Source organism: Podarcis vaucheri (genome assembly GCF_965113315.1).
Source record: "Podarcis vaucheri genome assembly, chromosome: 16".
NCBI classification, from domain to species: Eukaryota; Metazoa; Chordata; class Lepidosauria; order Squamata; family Lacertidae; genus Podarcis; species Podarcis vaucheri.
The window spans coordinates 38,203,069-38,219,802 of record NC_138754.1 but is presented as its reverse complement, the minus strand read 5'-3'; the positions used below and the strand labels follow the sequence as shown (position 1 = coordinate 38,219,802).

General features: G+C 46.3%; 1 protein-coding gene across 3 annotated transcripts; it reads left to right on the top strand.

Annotated features, from left to right (window-relative positions):
- Positions 1-1,883: 1,883 nt before the first annotated feature.
- LOC309521558 (uncharacterized protein) lies at positions 1,884-15,964 on the top strand. 3 transcript variants are annotated; one of them, XM_082204206.1, is made up of 5 exons: positions 1,884-2,282; positions 2,707-2,806; positions 2,913-2,996; positions 3,499-3,603; positions 15,836-15,964. In XM_082204206.1, exons 2-5 carry the CDS (start codon positions 2,711-2,713, stop codon positions 15,920-15,922), a joined length of 372 nt encoding a protein of 123 aa, XP_082060332.1. In that variant the 5' UTR covers positions 1,884-2,282; positions 2,707-2,710; the 3' UTR covers positions 15,923-15,964. The 3 variants fall into 3 exon arrangements, 2 of the variants coding, with proteins under 2 accessions (XP_082060332.1, XP_082060333.1); XM_082204207.1 differs by lacking the exon at positions 15,836-15,964 and adding an exon at positions 5,446-5,616 and having other exon boundaries at positions 1,884-2,806; XR_014214707.1 differs by lacking the exon at positions 15,836-15,964 and adding an exon at positions 5,656-5,935 and having other exon boundaries at positions 1,884-3,603.
- Positions 15,965-16,734: the final 770 nt, after the last annotated feature.

Genomic DNA, 16,734 nt, shown 5'->3' with positions numbered 1-16,734 from the left:
CCTGCCTGCCAGGACACCTGATAATGGTCACTGACTGCATTACCTGGGCAGGCTGGCCAGACAGGATTTGTAAGCACAAAGACAATGGGAAGGCTGTCATTTGCCTCCCTTACTGCAGAGGAATATTTGAGGTCATTGGGAGAGTCAAAATGGCTTTAGGATTGTTCTCCTGTACTATTTCAGACATGTGGTTTATGTGTACTTATGTATGTGCTTGCCTTGTACATTTATGAACATGTATTTTATTTATTTGAGACCTTAGAATTCTTATAGCACCTTCTACATAAATACAATAAATTTAAAAATAAAATGAACAGAGAGCTTCCATATTCAGGCGGTGTGTACTTCTGAATACTCCTTGCGATGTCTGGGGAACAACAGGAGAGGGGCTGCAGCCTGAATAGGTGAGCCGAGGCTTGTGCAGGAACTCAGGAGAAGGTGCCACTGCCTTCAGATGCTCCAAAGCCCTCCTTTGAAATTTGGAAGGTCTGCTGCAGTTGATACCATAGCATGGTAGAGGTGAAAGGGACCCCAGGGATCATCTAGTCCACCAGGGTGGGGGGGTGTCCCTTGGCTTATGACTTTCTTGCAGAGGGAGGGAAGAATTCTGCTTCCTCTCACATTCAGGATTTCTGCCCTTCCATTGTTGTATATTAAACAGGGACTTTTCCAGATTGTCTCTTAAAGAAAGGAATCGATGGTAGGTCTTGTGCAGAAGTTAGCTTGCTCCTCTTCAGCTAAATAACTTAAACGGAATATTCCTAGGAAGCTGCCTTGGACAGAGTCGGTCGTGTGACCCATCTACCTCATCATCGCCTGCACAGACCGGTAGCATCTCTCCAGGGTTTTAGACATGGACGACGACAGTCCCAGCCCCCAGAGATGCCGCCTAGGACAGAAGACCTACATGCAAAGCAGATGGTCCAATCCTGCTCTATGGAGACCGCTAGCCTGTGTGCTGGGTGCAGGGGTAACCCATGAAACGCAGTCCAGGTCCAGTCCAGAATCCGAAGGTTCCACTAGGAGTCAGTCCAACAGGGCCAAGGCAGGAAACCAGGCAAGGACAGGGGCAGGATCTAGCATACAGCAATGTTGCTCCCACAACCTGGGGCGGGGTCCGACAGCCTTTTATCTTTGTCAGGGTAGCGGCTGGTCCTGATCTCCTGGCGACTCACCTCCCTGTTTCGCCCGAAGGTGAGCATTCTTCTTGAGAGTACTCAGGTCTCTCCTTCTCTCAGACCTTAGTCTCTGCAGCTCGGGAATGTTGGTGGGTTACTAGACCCAGGGGCCACCTCAGCCTCCCCTGACCAAACCAGTAATGGAGCAGCTGTAAGTGATGGCGCAGCTGAAGGCAACAAGGTAATCCCCACATCTGGAGCCAGGGCAGGCTCAGGCCCCTGACTTGGCCCAGCTGGTATTTGTTGCAGGGGAACCTGTGCAGACTGGGACTCTCCAGGATCAGGCCCCAGACTTGGTTCAGGTGATGCCTGAGGCAAAGAATCTGGTGCAGACTGAGACTCCTCTGGTTCCGAGTCTGAGCCCGAGTCCCAGGCCATCACAGCCTGCCTGGAAGGACGTGGGGATGGTCTCCCTTTGGGAATGGGGCTGCAGGAAGAAGGATGTGTAATGAAGATGCAGCCCAGCTGCAGGCAGAACAGCAGATACCTCCAAGACAGAGGGGCATCACCACTCAGGGGCAGCCAGGTGGGGGTGGGGGTTGCCACAGTGACAAGGACCTGCCCTCCTTTGTGACATCTCTTGCTTCTCCCTTAAAAGCCACTGACTTGCAGGCAGCCATTGTGGGTTAGTAGAATCATAGAATCATAGAATCATAGAGTTGGAAGAGACCACAAGGGCCATCGAGTCCAACCCCCTGCCAAGCAGTGGAGAGAGCAGTTGGTGGTGGTTGGAGAAGATAAGGAGAGGAGTTCGGTTGATTGTTATTTTTCCAGTTTCTTATTTTGATTTGATTTATTACTTTTATTTGATTCATTTTATTTTATTTTTTTATTTTAACACGTTTTAATTTTATTGCTCTTTATGTTAATATTTTAATTTTTGTTCTTTATTTTTTATTTTACTTTTTTATTTTGTGCACATTTGTGCGTATTTTGTATATACTTTGTATATATCTATTTTGTACATAGAGGAGTAGTTAGGGTTAAGTGCAGGGTTAGGGCGGAGGTTGGGCTTAGGGTTAGGGTCAGAGTTAGGCTTGGGTGGACATTTTAGCTAGTTTAGAGTGGAGGGTGGGAATTTTTCCTGGAAGAATTGGGCAGGCTGTAAGTAGGATTCCTTCCCTTTCTCTTGGTCTCCTGGGGGGCGGCAGGTGGAGTCCTCAGGTCCCCTACACAGCCTTGACTCTCTGGAAATCGACCCGGCCAGTCTTCTCCAGAGAGCTCATCTCCTCCACACACTTTCCCTGACTTTCCCCTTTCGCTCCCCTCTCATCATTTACATTTATTTTGCATCTCTCCCACTGCCCAATGCCACCGGCCTTCTCCCCCTTCCTGGGGGTCTCTCTGGCTCCAAGGAATACTCCACCACCTTTCTCATGTTCTGCTTCTCTTCTGGGACACCTTGATGCTTGGAGGACCCTCCTAGGGGTTGGGGGGGGGGAGCTCCGGGTGGGGAAGAGCAGGCAGGAGGGAGAAGGGGGCAAGGTAGACATGGAGGAGGCAGCGTCTAACGCCTTCATCTCTGCAGCACAATGTGGCCCAAATTCACCTCTGATATGATCAGTGCCATCCTGCACAGGACGTTGGAGGCCATGCTGAAAGGGGCCAAGAAGGAGGAGGATAGAGAAGTATGTCCTTTGTTTTGACTTCCCTTCGCAGGTTCTTTCTTCTTCATCATCACACACTTGCAGAATCCAACCCAGCATTCAAACTCTCTTCTCTCATTTCCCGCAGGAACTGAAACAGTACTTCCGGCTCCTGCTGGGCAGTCTCCTTATGGAAGCCCCCAATCCTGGCACCCTCCTCCAGCTTCTCGGTGTAAGTGTCCCTATGGCATCAGGAGCGGTTTTGGCCCCCATTAGAGAGCCAGTGTAGTGTAGTGGTTAAGAGCGGTAGATTTGTAATCTGGTGAAAGGGGTTCGCGTCTCCGCTCCTCCACATGCAGCTGCTGGGTGACCGTGGGCCAGTCACACTTCTCTGAAGTCTCTCAGCCCCACTCACCTCACAGAGTGTTTGTTGTGGGGGAGGAAGGGAAAGGAGAATGTTAGCCGCTTTGAGACTCCTTCGGGTAGTGATAAAGTGGGATATCAAATCCAAACTCTTCTTCTTCCCATCCCTTACCCAATGGACTGTCCTATTTCTGGAGCATGGAGTCCCCTGTCTTGTTTGGCCACCAATTCTTCCCATTTTTGAAGTCATCAGAATAGAAACTGGCACTTATGCAGTCACCCCTACTTGCTGGGTGCTTAGGCACTTGAGTCTGCCCTGCCGCTTTGGCCCAGACTGGCCCCTGACTCAGCGACGCTCTTTCCTCCCACAGGACCTCCAAGGATACACCCTTGGGGAAAGTGGGGAGCCAAAGAACCTGGCAGCCAGCAGCATCTCTTCGCTGCTGGCCTTTGCCCGAAGGTTCCCCCATCTCAGAGTAAGTAGCTCTCCTTCATAGATTCAGTCCTTTGAATCCTTCCATCTCCCCAAGAGGCTCCCAAAGCTGCTCATCCTCTGCAGTTGACAACACACCTAACTGAAAAAACGGCTTACTCTTCTGATGACATCAGAGAATTCTAGACTCTAGGAATGTTGAGGGTGGCAGGAGAGGACATATTGTTTATTAATATCTTTCCTAACTTGCGCTAGCAAGTTGCTTTACTTAGCAGAGTGCATTCCCCTTTACACAGCAGAAAACTAGTTGCAAACTTGTGTGAGTTTCTTAAGACAATATGCAATTCAATCTGGCTTGTCCAGGTTGAAATGTGTTCTAATATTTTCCTGGTAAGACCCCTTGAATCCCTCCTAAAAGAATAAAGACACCACAGTCTTATTCATAAGCAATAAATAGAAAGTTGACTCACAATCAGGCAGAGCACAGTGTGATCCCTGAAGGCAGGCTTTAGGCTTAAAGTTACAAACGTAAAAAAAACAGGTTTACCCCACAAGGGAGATGACCTGTCAACCAGCAGTTCATTCCAGGAAGTTTGCAGGACGAAAGGAAGATGGAAAAGAGAGAGAGTGGCAGCACACCTTGGCCTTTTACCAGGTCTGGAAAGGTCACACCCACCCACTAGTTGCATGTAAGGAAGGATGCTCCAGGCCAGGAGGTACAGGAAGTTTCGACTGGCTGGACCAAACATTCCCTTGCATGTCCACTCTAGGAAAACAAGGAATGTTGCATTTGACTGCTCCCATGCTGTATGCTTGCTCAGTCTGTTGCTTAGGAGCTCACTGTTGATGGGCAACTTCAAGGCCATGCCTGCTCTCCCTTCTTAGGGTGTTTTATCTTTAAACCAGACTTGGACTGGATAGAATTTTGCATAAAGGACACCTACATACAGAGGGCTAGCCTCTTTAAAGTAGGAACCATGCTCTGCTAGGATGCTACCCCAGGAGGATGGGAATTGCTCAAGGTTGCCAGCATGGAAGGATGGTCTGTTGTCCCTCACACCTCTCTGTCTAATGGTAGGGCCAGGAAAGCATAACCCATCCCTCTTTCGACTTCTGTCATTCTTCTTAAGAAATTAAACTCCACCCCATGGAGTTCCATCACTCAGCTGGCCTTTCCTGTATTTTTAAAAGGGTGAAAGAGCTTCTTCGTGGTAAAAAGGAAAGGGTTGCAGAAAAGGGAAAAGATTTTCCCTTTTTCATATCTTTTTAAGTCACTCACAAAGGACTCAGCAACTCTACACTTGAGACATATATACATTTTTGCCCAGCCGGCATTTTTCACCCCAGGTGTGATTAATTCATGGCAACCCCCACCCCTAGATTGGAATTCAGGTGATCACACAAAATACCACTGTTGGCTTTCAGTGAAAAAGAATACTATTGATTCTGGTGTTGTACAGAAAAGCTTTTTTCAAAAAATATATATAAAAAAGAAAAGGTGGGAAAGCAGTAGCTTAACTCAAGGTATCTGTGGATATATATTTCCTTTGTTTCAGAAAACTTTAGAGGGATTTTCTACAACACACCCTTAAGAAAATCAATACCCCATTACTTTGAAATGTTGACATTTAGTCAATTATGATTTATTGATCAGGATTCTCTCCCCTCCCTGATTTTTAAGGCGTTGGAAGCGGAGGTCTTCGAACAGATGACCTCATATGGTATATTTTAAACCTCAGCATTAACATGTCTGTCTATGAAAGGTATAGATAGCTTTTACTTAAAGTATCCTTTATTACCCAGAATATGGCCCTGAATCTCCTCCCCCCCCAACCCCCACTTCTAATATCGCGGCATATTTGGTTATTCCTCTTGGTTATTTCAGCATCTCCCATTACACTGGAATTCACGGACAGCCAATGGAGCTGAATGTTGGAAGATTAATGATACATAAAAGAAAATGCTTCTTCATGCAGCATGCATTAAACTATGGAACGCGCTCCCAATTTGGATGGCTTTAAAAGAGGACTGGGCAAACTCATGGAGGGTGAGGTTATGAATGGCTGCTAGCATGATGGCTGTGCTGTCTCCACAGCTGCAGGCAGTAAGGCCAATTGCTGGAAGCCACAGGAAAGAAGAGTTTCCCACCGTTATTTGGTAATGTGAAAACCAGATGCTGGACTAGATGGGACATTGGCTTGATCCAGCAGCCTATTCTTGTGTTCTTTTTTCCTCATAATAATTTTTATTTGTTTTACATATAATCACATCACATAACATTATATCCTGTTATTATATCTCTTTGGCTCAATTGAGCTTAACAACGCCCCTCCCTCCCGTCTATCAGTTTTCAAAATTATTTTTTTCATCTTAGCATTTCATTCCCTTTCCTATTCTTATATCATAACTAAATATATTGAGTTTCTCATCCTGGATAGGTAGCAATTTAATCTTACGAGTCTTCAGATAACCCTGCCTAGTGATGTCAATTGTTTACAGTTGTCTTTCAAATGTAATATAAATTTATTCCAGTCTTTTTGGAACACTTGGTCTCGCTGGTTGCAGATTCTTCCTGCCAGTTTCACCAGTTCTGCATAGTCCATCAATGTCATCTGCCACTCTTCTTTTGTTTCCATCTTTGGGCTAATAAAATTCTTGCTGCAGTAGTTGCATATAAGAATTTTCTTTTATCTTGTTTCTTTACCCACTATACCCAGTAAGAAAGCTTCTGTGTTTTTGTTTAATACAAATGTTTTTAAACATTTTCTTTAACTCATTATATATCATTTCCCAGAAAGCTCTTACCTCTTTACATGTCCACCACATGTTGTAAAAAGTACCCTCCTTTTCTTTACATTTCCAACATTCATTTTTTTTGTTTTATACCTTTTAGCCAATTTAACTGGTGTTAAATACCATCTATACATCGTTTTCATAAGATTTTCTTTAAGTTTACTTGACCTGTTCTTATGTTCTTATCCCATTTGGCACACACAGGGGGAAAGGGGATGGGAGACAGATGTGGGCATCGGAAGGAAAAGGGGGTTGCCCTACCCACTTTGGGCTGTTCCCTCTTCACTACTGACCTTCAACAGATTGCCCCTGAATTAATGCAGGCTTCAGCAGTGAAAAACAGTTGGTCAACCCCTAATATGAGTGTTTCCTTCAGCTGAATGTGGAGATATCAGGAACTGAACTAGGGACCTTCAGAACACAAAACAGGTCCTCTTCTTCGGGGTTGCTATTCACATAAAATAGGAGCTCCTGCCCACTTAGCAGTTCGAAAGCACATCAAGTGCAAGTAGATAAATAGGTACCACTCTGGTGGGAAGGTAAACGGCATTTCCGTGCACTGCTCTGGTTTGCCAGCAGCAGCTTAGTCATGCTGGCCACATGACCCAGAAGCGGTCTGCGGACAAACGCCAGCTCCCTCATCCTATAGAGCAATATGAGCGTCGCAACCTCAGAATCGTCCACGACTGGACCTAATGGTCAGGGGTACCTTTACCTTTTACATTCGTAAAGCGAAAACGCTTTATATGTGACGCCAGATGACACTGTGGATTCCCGTTTTTCACCAATGGGATTTCCCCATATGAAGTTTACAATGTGTATAACTGAATCACTTCTTTGATGTGTCCAGATCCAGCCTATCTCTCACTTTCCCATCGTAAGTGTTTCAAGGCAGCTTGCAGCCCAAAATAAAAACCATGTCAAACTGACTCCACATACCTTAAAACAGGGATAGAGAACATTTAGCTCTCTAGATGTTGCTGGATCTCAACTCCCATCAGCCCCAGCCAGCACTGCCAATGGTCAGAAATGACTGGAGCTGGAGTCCAACAATATCTGGAGGACTACAGGTTCCCCATGCATTCTTTAAAATAATCCATCTATGGAGTACCCAAGGCAGCAAATGAAGCCCAGTAGAAGCCACTGCCCCAAAACTGGGAGCTGAAAGATGATGAAAAGGTCATGTCTATAGTTTCCAAATGTTTCGAATCTGAAAATTAGAAGTGTTGGTGCTAAACAGGAGGGTATTCCTTAATCAGGGAGCCAACACAGAAAAGACCCTATAACAATGTTAGCAACTGGAGGGTGGTGGTGGTATTTTCATACATATTTTAATGGAAATCAACACTTTCCAAAACAATATTTGAACTGAAAAAGAAATAGCCTTAACAATTCACAGATCTCCCAAGTTTTGAAAAGTAGCTCTCCAATAAGAAAATCCATGAAAACAGTGTGTGTTGGGGAACGAACACAAAAGAATTCAGTATCTTGGGGGAACTTGCTTGCAGAAATGTGTATATTAAGCAAAATAATGAAGACAAAATCAGTACAAATTCCTGTGGATTTGTTTTTAAGTTATAAATCCAGTTTTCCAAAGATCAGCATCAACATTATACTAATATATCAATAGATATTTGTAACAAAAAACAATACAAACCCCCACCCCAAAAAGGGAGAGCCCGTGTGCCACAAAAAGAGCATTGTGCCACAATTGTCCATGCTTAGATGGGAGGGTGACAACTTGATGGATTGACAGACAGGGAAGTATACAATATTTCACTTTTTTAAAATTGAAAACTGCTGCAGAAATGGGTCAAACTGAATTTAAGACTGGAAAACCGAGGAACGAAGAGAAACCAAAACTGACCCATTTGTCAACTCCTACTATATCTGCCTAATTTCTAAGGCTGGATCCTTTGAGACATGCCTCAAATTGTGACCTAAGTCAAGGGCCAATGCATTGTTGCATTCCAACTCCCATCAGTCCCAGACAGCATGGCCTGTGATCAAAGGTGATGGGAACTTTAGCCCAGCCATAGCAGAAGGATGCAAAATTGGTTATTCCTCACCTCAGTAAAAGGACACATTCTAGGATTACCTTTGTATCTTAATCGATCAATTGATTTTACTTATATGCCACTCATCCACAAGGAGCTGTGCCCAAAATGGCTAAGCACCAAAAGATTGAAACAGAGAACATTGGAAATACAAATATACTAAATACAGCTGTAAATTCAAAATAACAAAAATCTATTTTGCAAACAGAATAAATTCAGTATTACAAAGAAAGAAACAATCCAGACTTAAGTAAAGGTAAAGGTAAAGGGACCCCTGACCGTTAGGTCCAGTTGTGAACGACTCTGGGGTTGCAGTGCTCATCTCACTCTATAGGCCGAGGGAGCCGGCGTTTGTCTGCAGACAGCTTCCAGGTCATGTGGCTAGCATGACTAAGCCGCTTCTGGCAAACCAGAGCAGCGCACGAAAATGCCGTTTACCTTCCCGCCAGAGCAGTACCTATTTATCTACTTGCACTCTGATGTGTTTTCGAACTGCTAGGTTGGCAGGAGAAGGGACCGAGCAATGGGAGCTCATCCCATCACGGGGATTCGAACTGCCAACCTTCTGATCGGCAAGTCCTAGGCTCTGTGGTTTAGACCACAGCGCCACCCGCGTCCCCCAGGCTTAAGTAATAATAATAATAATAATTTTTTATTTATACCCCGCCCTCCCCAGCCAAGGCCGGGCTCAGAGCGGCTTACAAGCAATAATAAAAACAAGATGAATGATTACAACTTAAAAAACAAAAATAAAATACAACATTAAAATAATGCAACATTAAAATATTAAAATGTAGCCTCATTGCAGGAGAAGGAAAAGAAAAAGAAAATGGGGGGGAGGGAATCAAATTGGCTCCAAGCCAAAGGCCAGGCGGAACAACTCTGTCTTACAGGCCCTGCGGAAAGAAATCAGATCCTGCAGGGCCCTGGTCTCATGAGACAGAGCGTTCCACCAAGTTGGGGCCAGTGCTGAAAAGGCCCTGGCTCTGGTTGAAGCCAATCTAACCTCCTTAGGGCCTGGGACCACTAGGGTGTTGTTATTTATGGACCTTGAGGCTCTCCGTGGGGCATACCAGGCGAGGCGGTCCCGTAGGTACGAGGGTCCTAGGCCGTGAAGGGCTTTAAAGGTCAAAAGCAGCACCTTAAATCTGACCCTGTACTCCACCGGGAGCCAGTGCAGCTTGTAAAGCACTGGATGAATATGCTCCCATGGCAGAGACCCCGTGAGGAGCCTCGCTGCAGCATTCTGTACCCGCTGGAGTTTCTGGGACAGCTTCAAGGGCAGTCCCGCATAGAGCGAATTACAGTAGTCAAGCCTGGAGATGACTGTCGCATGGATCACTGTGGCCAGGTCGGGGCGGGAAAGGTAAGGGACCAACTGCTTGATGCGGCGAAGGTGGAAAAATGTCGCCTTGCCTGTTGCTGTAACTTGCGCCTCCATGGAAAGGGGGAGGCGTCAAGGATTACACCCAAACTCTTAACGGAAGGCAATGGCACTAACTGGGCCCCCTCAAGAGAAGGGAGTTGGTCCCTCATCCCCATACCATCCCGACCCAGCCATAGGACCTCTGTCTTCGAAGGATTTAGTTTCAATCGGAAAAAAAAGTACATAAATACAAAACAGAAATGAAAGTTAACCAACAGTGACGTTTCTGGTACTGGTCTTGCTGAACTCCAAGGAGCCTGGTTTCAGTGCAGTTCAGAGGGTCAGGGTAGATGGCGACATACAGCTGGCATAATTGTTAGATGGCATACAGCTGGCTCCCACATCTCTCTCTCAGAGGAGGCTGCCAGAACCAAAAGGCAAATGTCATGGGGAGCAATGATGGTCAGTCTCTTCGCTAGCCTCCTGGAAGTGCCAACTGCTAGCTCAGGTCTTATGGCAATTTCTTGCTCCATCCTGTCCACCTCTATTACTGTACATCCTTCCTCCACCTCAGCTGAAGAGAAGAGCTGCTGTTCTGTCCTCTTACTGTTGAAACTAATCAGAAGTGCAACTTAAATGACAAACAACTCCAGCCATCCAAAAAAGCTCGAGAGACTTTCCACGCAGGAGGAAGAGAGGTCACCTGCATGCATTATTACACAGCATGATGGGCTAATGGCAGGGAGAGCAGAGCAGAGCAATTTTCACACAGTGTTTAAGTGCTAATCATTTTATGGCACCATGAATTATAATCTTTTTTTGGCAAACTCCGAATCCGTAACTGGGGCGGGGGGAGTACTCAGATGGGTCTGGGAGGAGATCAATCCACTCAGCCTCTTTGATGTGTGTTCCAGATGTTTTCCAAGACACTGGCTATGATTCGAAGCTCCTGACATAGAGCAGAGAGTTGCCTTGATGTATCTGCCAAAAACGGTGGATGGCGCAGATGGGTTAGGCCAGGCACCCCCAACCTGCGGCCCTCCAGATGTTTTGGCCTACAGCTCCCATGATCCCTAGCTAACCGGACCAGTGGTCAGGGATGATGGGAATTGTAGTCCAAAACATCTGGAGGGCCCAAGGTTGGGGATGCCTGGGTTAGGCAGTCATCTCTGTACCATAGTGTAGTGAGTGGGAAATGTGATTGGTGAACGTTAGGGGAACACCAGCCCAGATCAGAGTTAGGCTGCTCCCCACGGACACAAATTGTGGGATACAGGGTACTTGCTATAGTATAGTTATCAGCATGTGTGTGTCAGGTGTACCAAGGCACTCTCTAATTCTTTTTTTTTTTATATAATCACATTGGAGATGAAGGGAAGCAGGCAGAGAGAGACTTAAGCAGAATAAAAAGACTGGAATGGATCTGCAGCTTCTGCCTTCACCTGTCTCTGGAAATGGAAATGGGATTATTGGTTCCAGTGACAGCAGTAAAATAGAAGGGGCTCTTTCCTCTGTAGGTGGACACTTCAAATCCATGTCAGCCTTTTTCTTCTGCCCCTCCCTCCCTCCCTCCCTCCCTCCCTCCCTCCCTCCCTCCCTCCCTCCCTCTTGGTTCTGTCTCCTTCTGAGCTCTGTTCAACACCTTTTGTGGAAAGAAATTTGTAGGGCCGAGGGACTCCTTTTATTCCATGCATGGACACCTTATGGATCACCTCTCCTCACATGAACCAGCTGGGACCCTGCGATCATCATCTGAGGCCCTTCTCCATGAGAGTTTTGGAAAGCATTCCACAAACACAGATCTGTCACAGAAAAGGCCCATTCTTGTGCTGCTTGCCACCAGATCTCTCACGGAGGACGAATATGAAGAAAGGTGGCAACACAACAATTACAAATGAACCCCACCCAAACAAATTTGTGGCCACATCTGGGGCTGATAGTCCTTGCCCAGGGTGTGTCAGCCTAATTGAGGGTCCTGAACTGGGACCACAGCTTGGATCAGGGGACTGTGGACAGCCCTAAATTTTGGTACCTAAACTTTAATTTTGCCAGGGATGATTGCTAAACATTTTACACAACCACAGCAGTGTACTTTGTCTCCACACCACCAGAAAATCTGGGACGATAGCAGTGCTTCTTTAGTCTAACACAATTGTCCTTAATCACTAAGTCTACATTTAGGCACAGTGATTTAATCCAAGGAGACACAAAACATGTATATGTTTAGGCATCAGATTAGTAGCTGACAAGCTCTATCAAATCATGGCGTCATTCTTATAGCTACCCTGCAGTTTCCATTTTAAATGTCCGGAAAGGTGATTATTGCATTCTGACAAGCACTGAGGGCAGGAGGGTGAGAAGTTAGTGTTCTTGAGCTAAAGCATTTTGCATGCCATCTATCGCCTAACTGTCCCTGGCTTCTCTCCAACCCACACTTCTAGTATGTTAAAAAAAAAAACCCTCAACAATCATAGATCTAATTTTCAGCTGCTGTATCTAACAAGGAGCTGTCATGTCAGCGGAAGCTGTGATTTGAAGCTCAGACAATAACTGGTAGCATGCCCTAAGGAAGGCAATTCTTTCTCAATGCAGAAGTTTCTTCAGGATTTCCTTGGCTTTGAGAAAGAACAAATTATGTTACTTATTGCATCTGGGATACAGGGAGGATTAGTATCATACTTAGGGGCTTTTGAATTTGGCCCAAAGTGTGAGACACAATGTGTGTGTGGGTCCTCCTTGGATGAAAACACCTTGGTTATTTTTTCTTTTTCATGCATCCATGCATCTGCTAGTTACAGGCAGGTAGCCGTGTTGGTCTGCTGTGTTGGAAAATAAATAAATATATATAAATTCCTTCCAATAGCACCTTAGAGACCAACTAAGTTTGTTGTTGGTATGAGCTTTCGTGTGCATGCACACTTCTTCAGGTACACTGAAACAGAAGTCACCAGACCCTTATATATAGTGAGAGGGTGGGGAGGGGTATTACTCAGAAGGGTGGTGGGAATGGGTGATTGGCTGATAGGTGTGGTAAACCTGTTGACGACTGTTAACGACTGCAATTGGTCTCACAGGAAAAAGCAATGGGTGAGATGGCTAAAAATAGCTTTATCATGTATAATGAGGTAAGAATCCAATGTCTCAAACTTAAAACCATGGAGAGACCTGGTCTGAATAGAGACATTGGATTCTTATCTCATTATACATAAGGAATGATTTAAAGGAACTATCGCCATGCTGCAAGGGGCAGGGTAGAGAGAAAATGAAAAACTAGGGATCTTCAGGTCTCAGGCAATGGTGAAGTTCTGGAAAATGAATTTACTTAGCACATGCAAGGAAATGAAGAAAACATTTGACGCTTTGCCTCTATTTGAAGTGGGTCTCCTCATGACCTATCTGCATGGATTTGCACCTGATTAATATTTATGCAGAAGTTGCTGCTTCAATTAAAATCCAAATGGAATTAATTGGAGAAGGGGGAGAATCTTTACAAAGGGGGGGGGGGCGGAAAGAGATAACAAAGAAGCATCAAAGAGAGCTTCCCCCACCCTCTTCTTTCTAACAAGGGAGTGATCTGAGCTATGACAAAGCAGGTTCAGGGATGTGTTCTGCCCCAGAAGGTACTTCCAACATTAGTTCAAATGGATCTGCAGTCCTTGTCAGGTAGCAATGATACAGAAGGGAATTTGATGTCATTTGAGATAGAGGCCGCCTCCTGCCCTCATGAAAGAAGAAAGGCTGTGAGGTCATCCCCCTCTCCATGTAAGCAGCTCTGTTTATGCTCCCTTGATCTTATCCCTAAGTAGACCTGGCCAGCACTGGGTGGGCAGGAAGCACCAGGGCTTACCATAGGTAGTGCCGGGGTGCAAAGTTCCACCCAGCGCCCCTAAATTACCATATTTTTCTGTGTATAAGACGAGGCTGTCCTATACATGGATAGTGACATGGGGGGGAGCTGTACACAGCCAGCCATCTGGCTGGGGGGCGTGCAACTCTCTCCCATGCCACTGCAGGAGGAGAGCAATCCCTGCAGAGGCTTGGGAGGGAAGCTGCACACCCGCCAGCCATCTGGCACCCCCCAGAATCTGGCACCCCTTGCACCCCTGGGTAAAGACGGCTCTGGGCAGCACAGCAAGATCCTGCTTGGCTCCAATGGTAGGGGGAAACCAGACAGCAGACGCGGAGCTGCACTCTCTTCTCTCTCTAGGAGAAGGAGGCGCCATCCCAGCCCCAAAGGCCTGGCCCCAGTGTGGCTTGCCACCCCACAGGGCGCCTGCCATGGGGGTGCCTGGTTGCATCCTCTTGCGCCCTCAGAATCATGTGCCTGGGACTGCTGCCCCAACAGTCCTGGTCAATCTATGCCAGTGAATGTTACAACATGATTTCTGGCAATACACCTTTTCAAAAGTATCAAAATGCATTAAAATGTGTTGCCTGGGAGAAAATAAGTTTATATTACAATCCTATGCGTGTCTATCAGGGACGCGGGTGGCACTGTGGTCTAAACCACTGAGCCTCTTGGACTTGCCGATCAGAAGGTCGGTGGTTTGAATCCCCGCGACAGGGTGAGCTCCCGTTGCTCGGTCCCAGCTCCTGCCCACCTAGCAGTTCGAAAGCACGTCAAAGTGCAAGCAAGGTAAACGGCGTTTCCGTGCGCTGCTCTGGCTCTCCAGAAGTGGCTTAGTCATGCTGGCCACATGACCCGGAAGCTGTACGCCGGCTCCCTTGGCCAGTAAAGCGAGATGAGCGCCGCAACCCCAGAGTCGTTTGCGACTGGACTTAACTGTCAGGGGTCCTTTACCTTTATCTTTTTATGTATGTCTACCCTGAAGCAAGACCTGCTGAATTCAGTCAACTTTACTCCCATTCAGTTCTATTTTTCTAGAAAAAAGAGGTGCTGGAACTCACCATGAATGCCTGCCTGGTTCTCTTATAATAATGGCATATTATATCCCAATAATGTTGGGATACTGCCAGGGAGATAAAGTCCATCATGGCCCCCAAGCCGGCTGCTGGACGATCCATCGATCTCCCGTAGTCACGCAGTATGAGCTATTAGCGACACGAGTTTCCTGGAAATACCTTGCCACATTCCAGGGCTCATGCACACTCTTATCAGCAGATAATGCACAGCAAAAGTCACACCCAGGAGAGCATTATTTACAAGCTTTTATTCAGCGTTGATCAGAACAAAGAAAGACATGACTGTTCTGTGTCAGTGTCTTCGACAGAGAGAGAGAACGAAAGCAATAGCAAACCTAAACATCCTGTGAACAGGACATGCGCAGACTCTGTGACTCACAAAGCCTGCTCCCTTTTAAGGTGGAACGGAAATATCCCAACAATGATGTTCCCTTGAGTAGTGCCGGAACTGAACTATGGGAAGTTCTGGCTGGAAAAAAGCCCCGCTCCTAGGAAAGTGTGCACAGGATTGCAGCCTCGTAGTGCCATCTTACACATGCTTATCTGAGAGCACAGCCCATTGAGCTCAATGGGACTTACTTCAGAGCAGAGATGCATAAGATTGCACTGTCAAAAATGTGCATTTGGAGAGAAAAAACAGTTTACATATGCATATTTATGTATGCATATTTACATAGATAAAAACCAATTTTCATGCAGTTTAAAAAACAAAAACAAAACAGATTAATGTGGAAATGAGGTTCACCAGACTGATGGGTCAACACATGCATAGTGTAATGGACCAGAAAGGCTAAGTTTTTTTTTTTTTTTTTTTAAGAAAAGCTAATGATCTCATCCACACTTGGACTAAAAAGGTATTTTCCGAAAGAGAAGACTTACACTTTGCAAACTCTTCACTGGCCTCATGCAAAACTCTCCCAAGCAGCTCCCTTTGTTGGCTTTGCCATTGCCCCCCCCCCCATCTCCATGCACACTCCACACATACTGCTAATAGTTCACACCACCCTGCTTCCCGCCCGACACAATTTAATATAATGAGAGAAATGGCTCCATCGTGGAACTTAATCCCATTGTTATATTTACACAATGACTTATCAACGATATTGCCGGCTAATCTGCTGAATCGTCTTTTGCAGGAAGAGACCCTCTTGATCTTGGAGGTTGCACTGAGAGGGGAAAATAAAGCTTTCCATGCTGTGCTTCTGATGCATACGGAGAAATAAAAAATGGCAATTAAATTCTTGGCACTTCAAGGGAACTATTTTTCCTCCTCCTTCTCCTCCTCCTCCACCACCACTGCCTTTTCTTCTTCATATGTGTGACTTTTTCTCTCCAATTAATACCCTCATTTTAATGTAGGGGTGGGGGACCTTTTACAACCCGAAGGTTGCATTCCCTTCTTAGGGTCCACATGGCAGTAATGGGCAGGGTCAGCAGGAAAACTGGGGACAGCAAAGAATGCTGGTTTTACCTCTGTACAGTAGGCTAGTTTCTACACACATACACACAAACACACACACACACACATCGCTTCCTGTTGCCCATCCAGTGAAGCAAGAGGCACTATCAGAGTTCAAGGACATGTTCCAGCCAGGCAAAAACACTCAAGGAGGGTGCAAAGCAAGGCCGGTAGGCAGGGTGGCCTGGTGACGAGTCCCGAGGGCCACTAAGCTAGCGCCCTTCCCATTAGATTGTCTGCAAAATCGAAAACAATAGCAGGGCCATGGGCTCAGTGGCACCATATCTGCTCTGCATGCAGAAGATCCTAGGATCGACCCCACGTATCTATGGGTACAGGGCCTGTCCGCCCATGAGGCAAAGTGAAGCAGCCCACCTCAGGCAGTGGACTCCTGTGGGGCAGCACCTCCAAGGGCTCCCTGCCCACCTGCCCCTGCCGCCAGGATGGTGTAGCTGCAGTAGCTGCAGCAGCTATTTCTGGTTAGTTCTTGTGGCATCTTGTGGAATTATCATGGGATTTCACAAAACTCTCACGACATCTCACCAGAAGCCGTTGCTGCAGCTGCACAACCCCAGT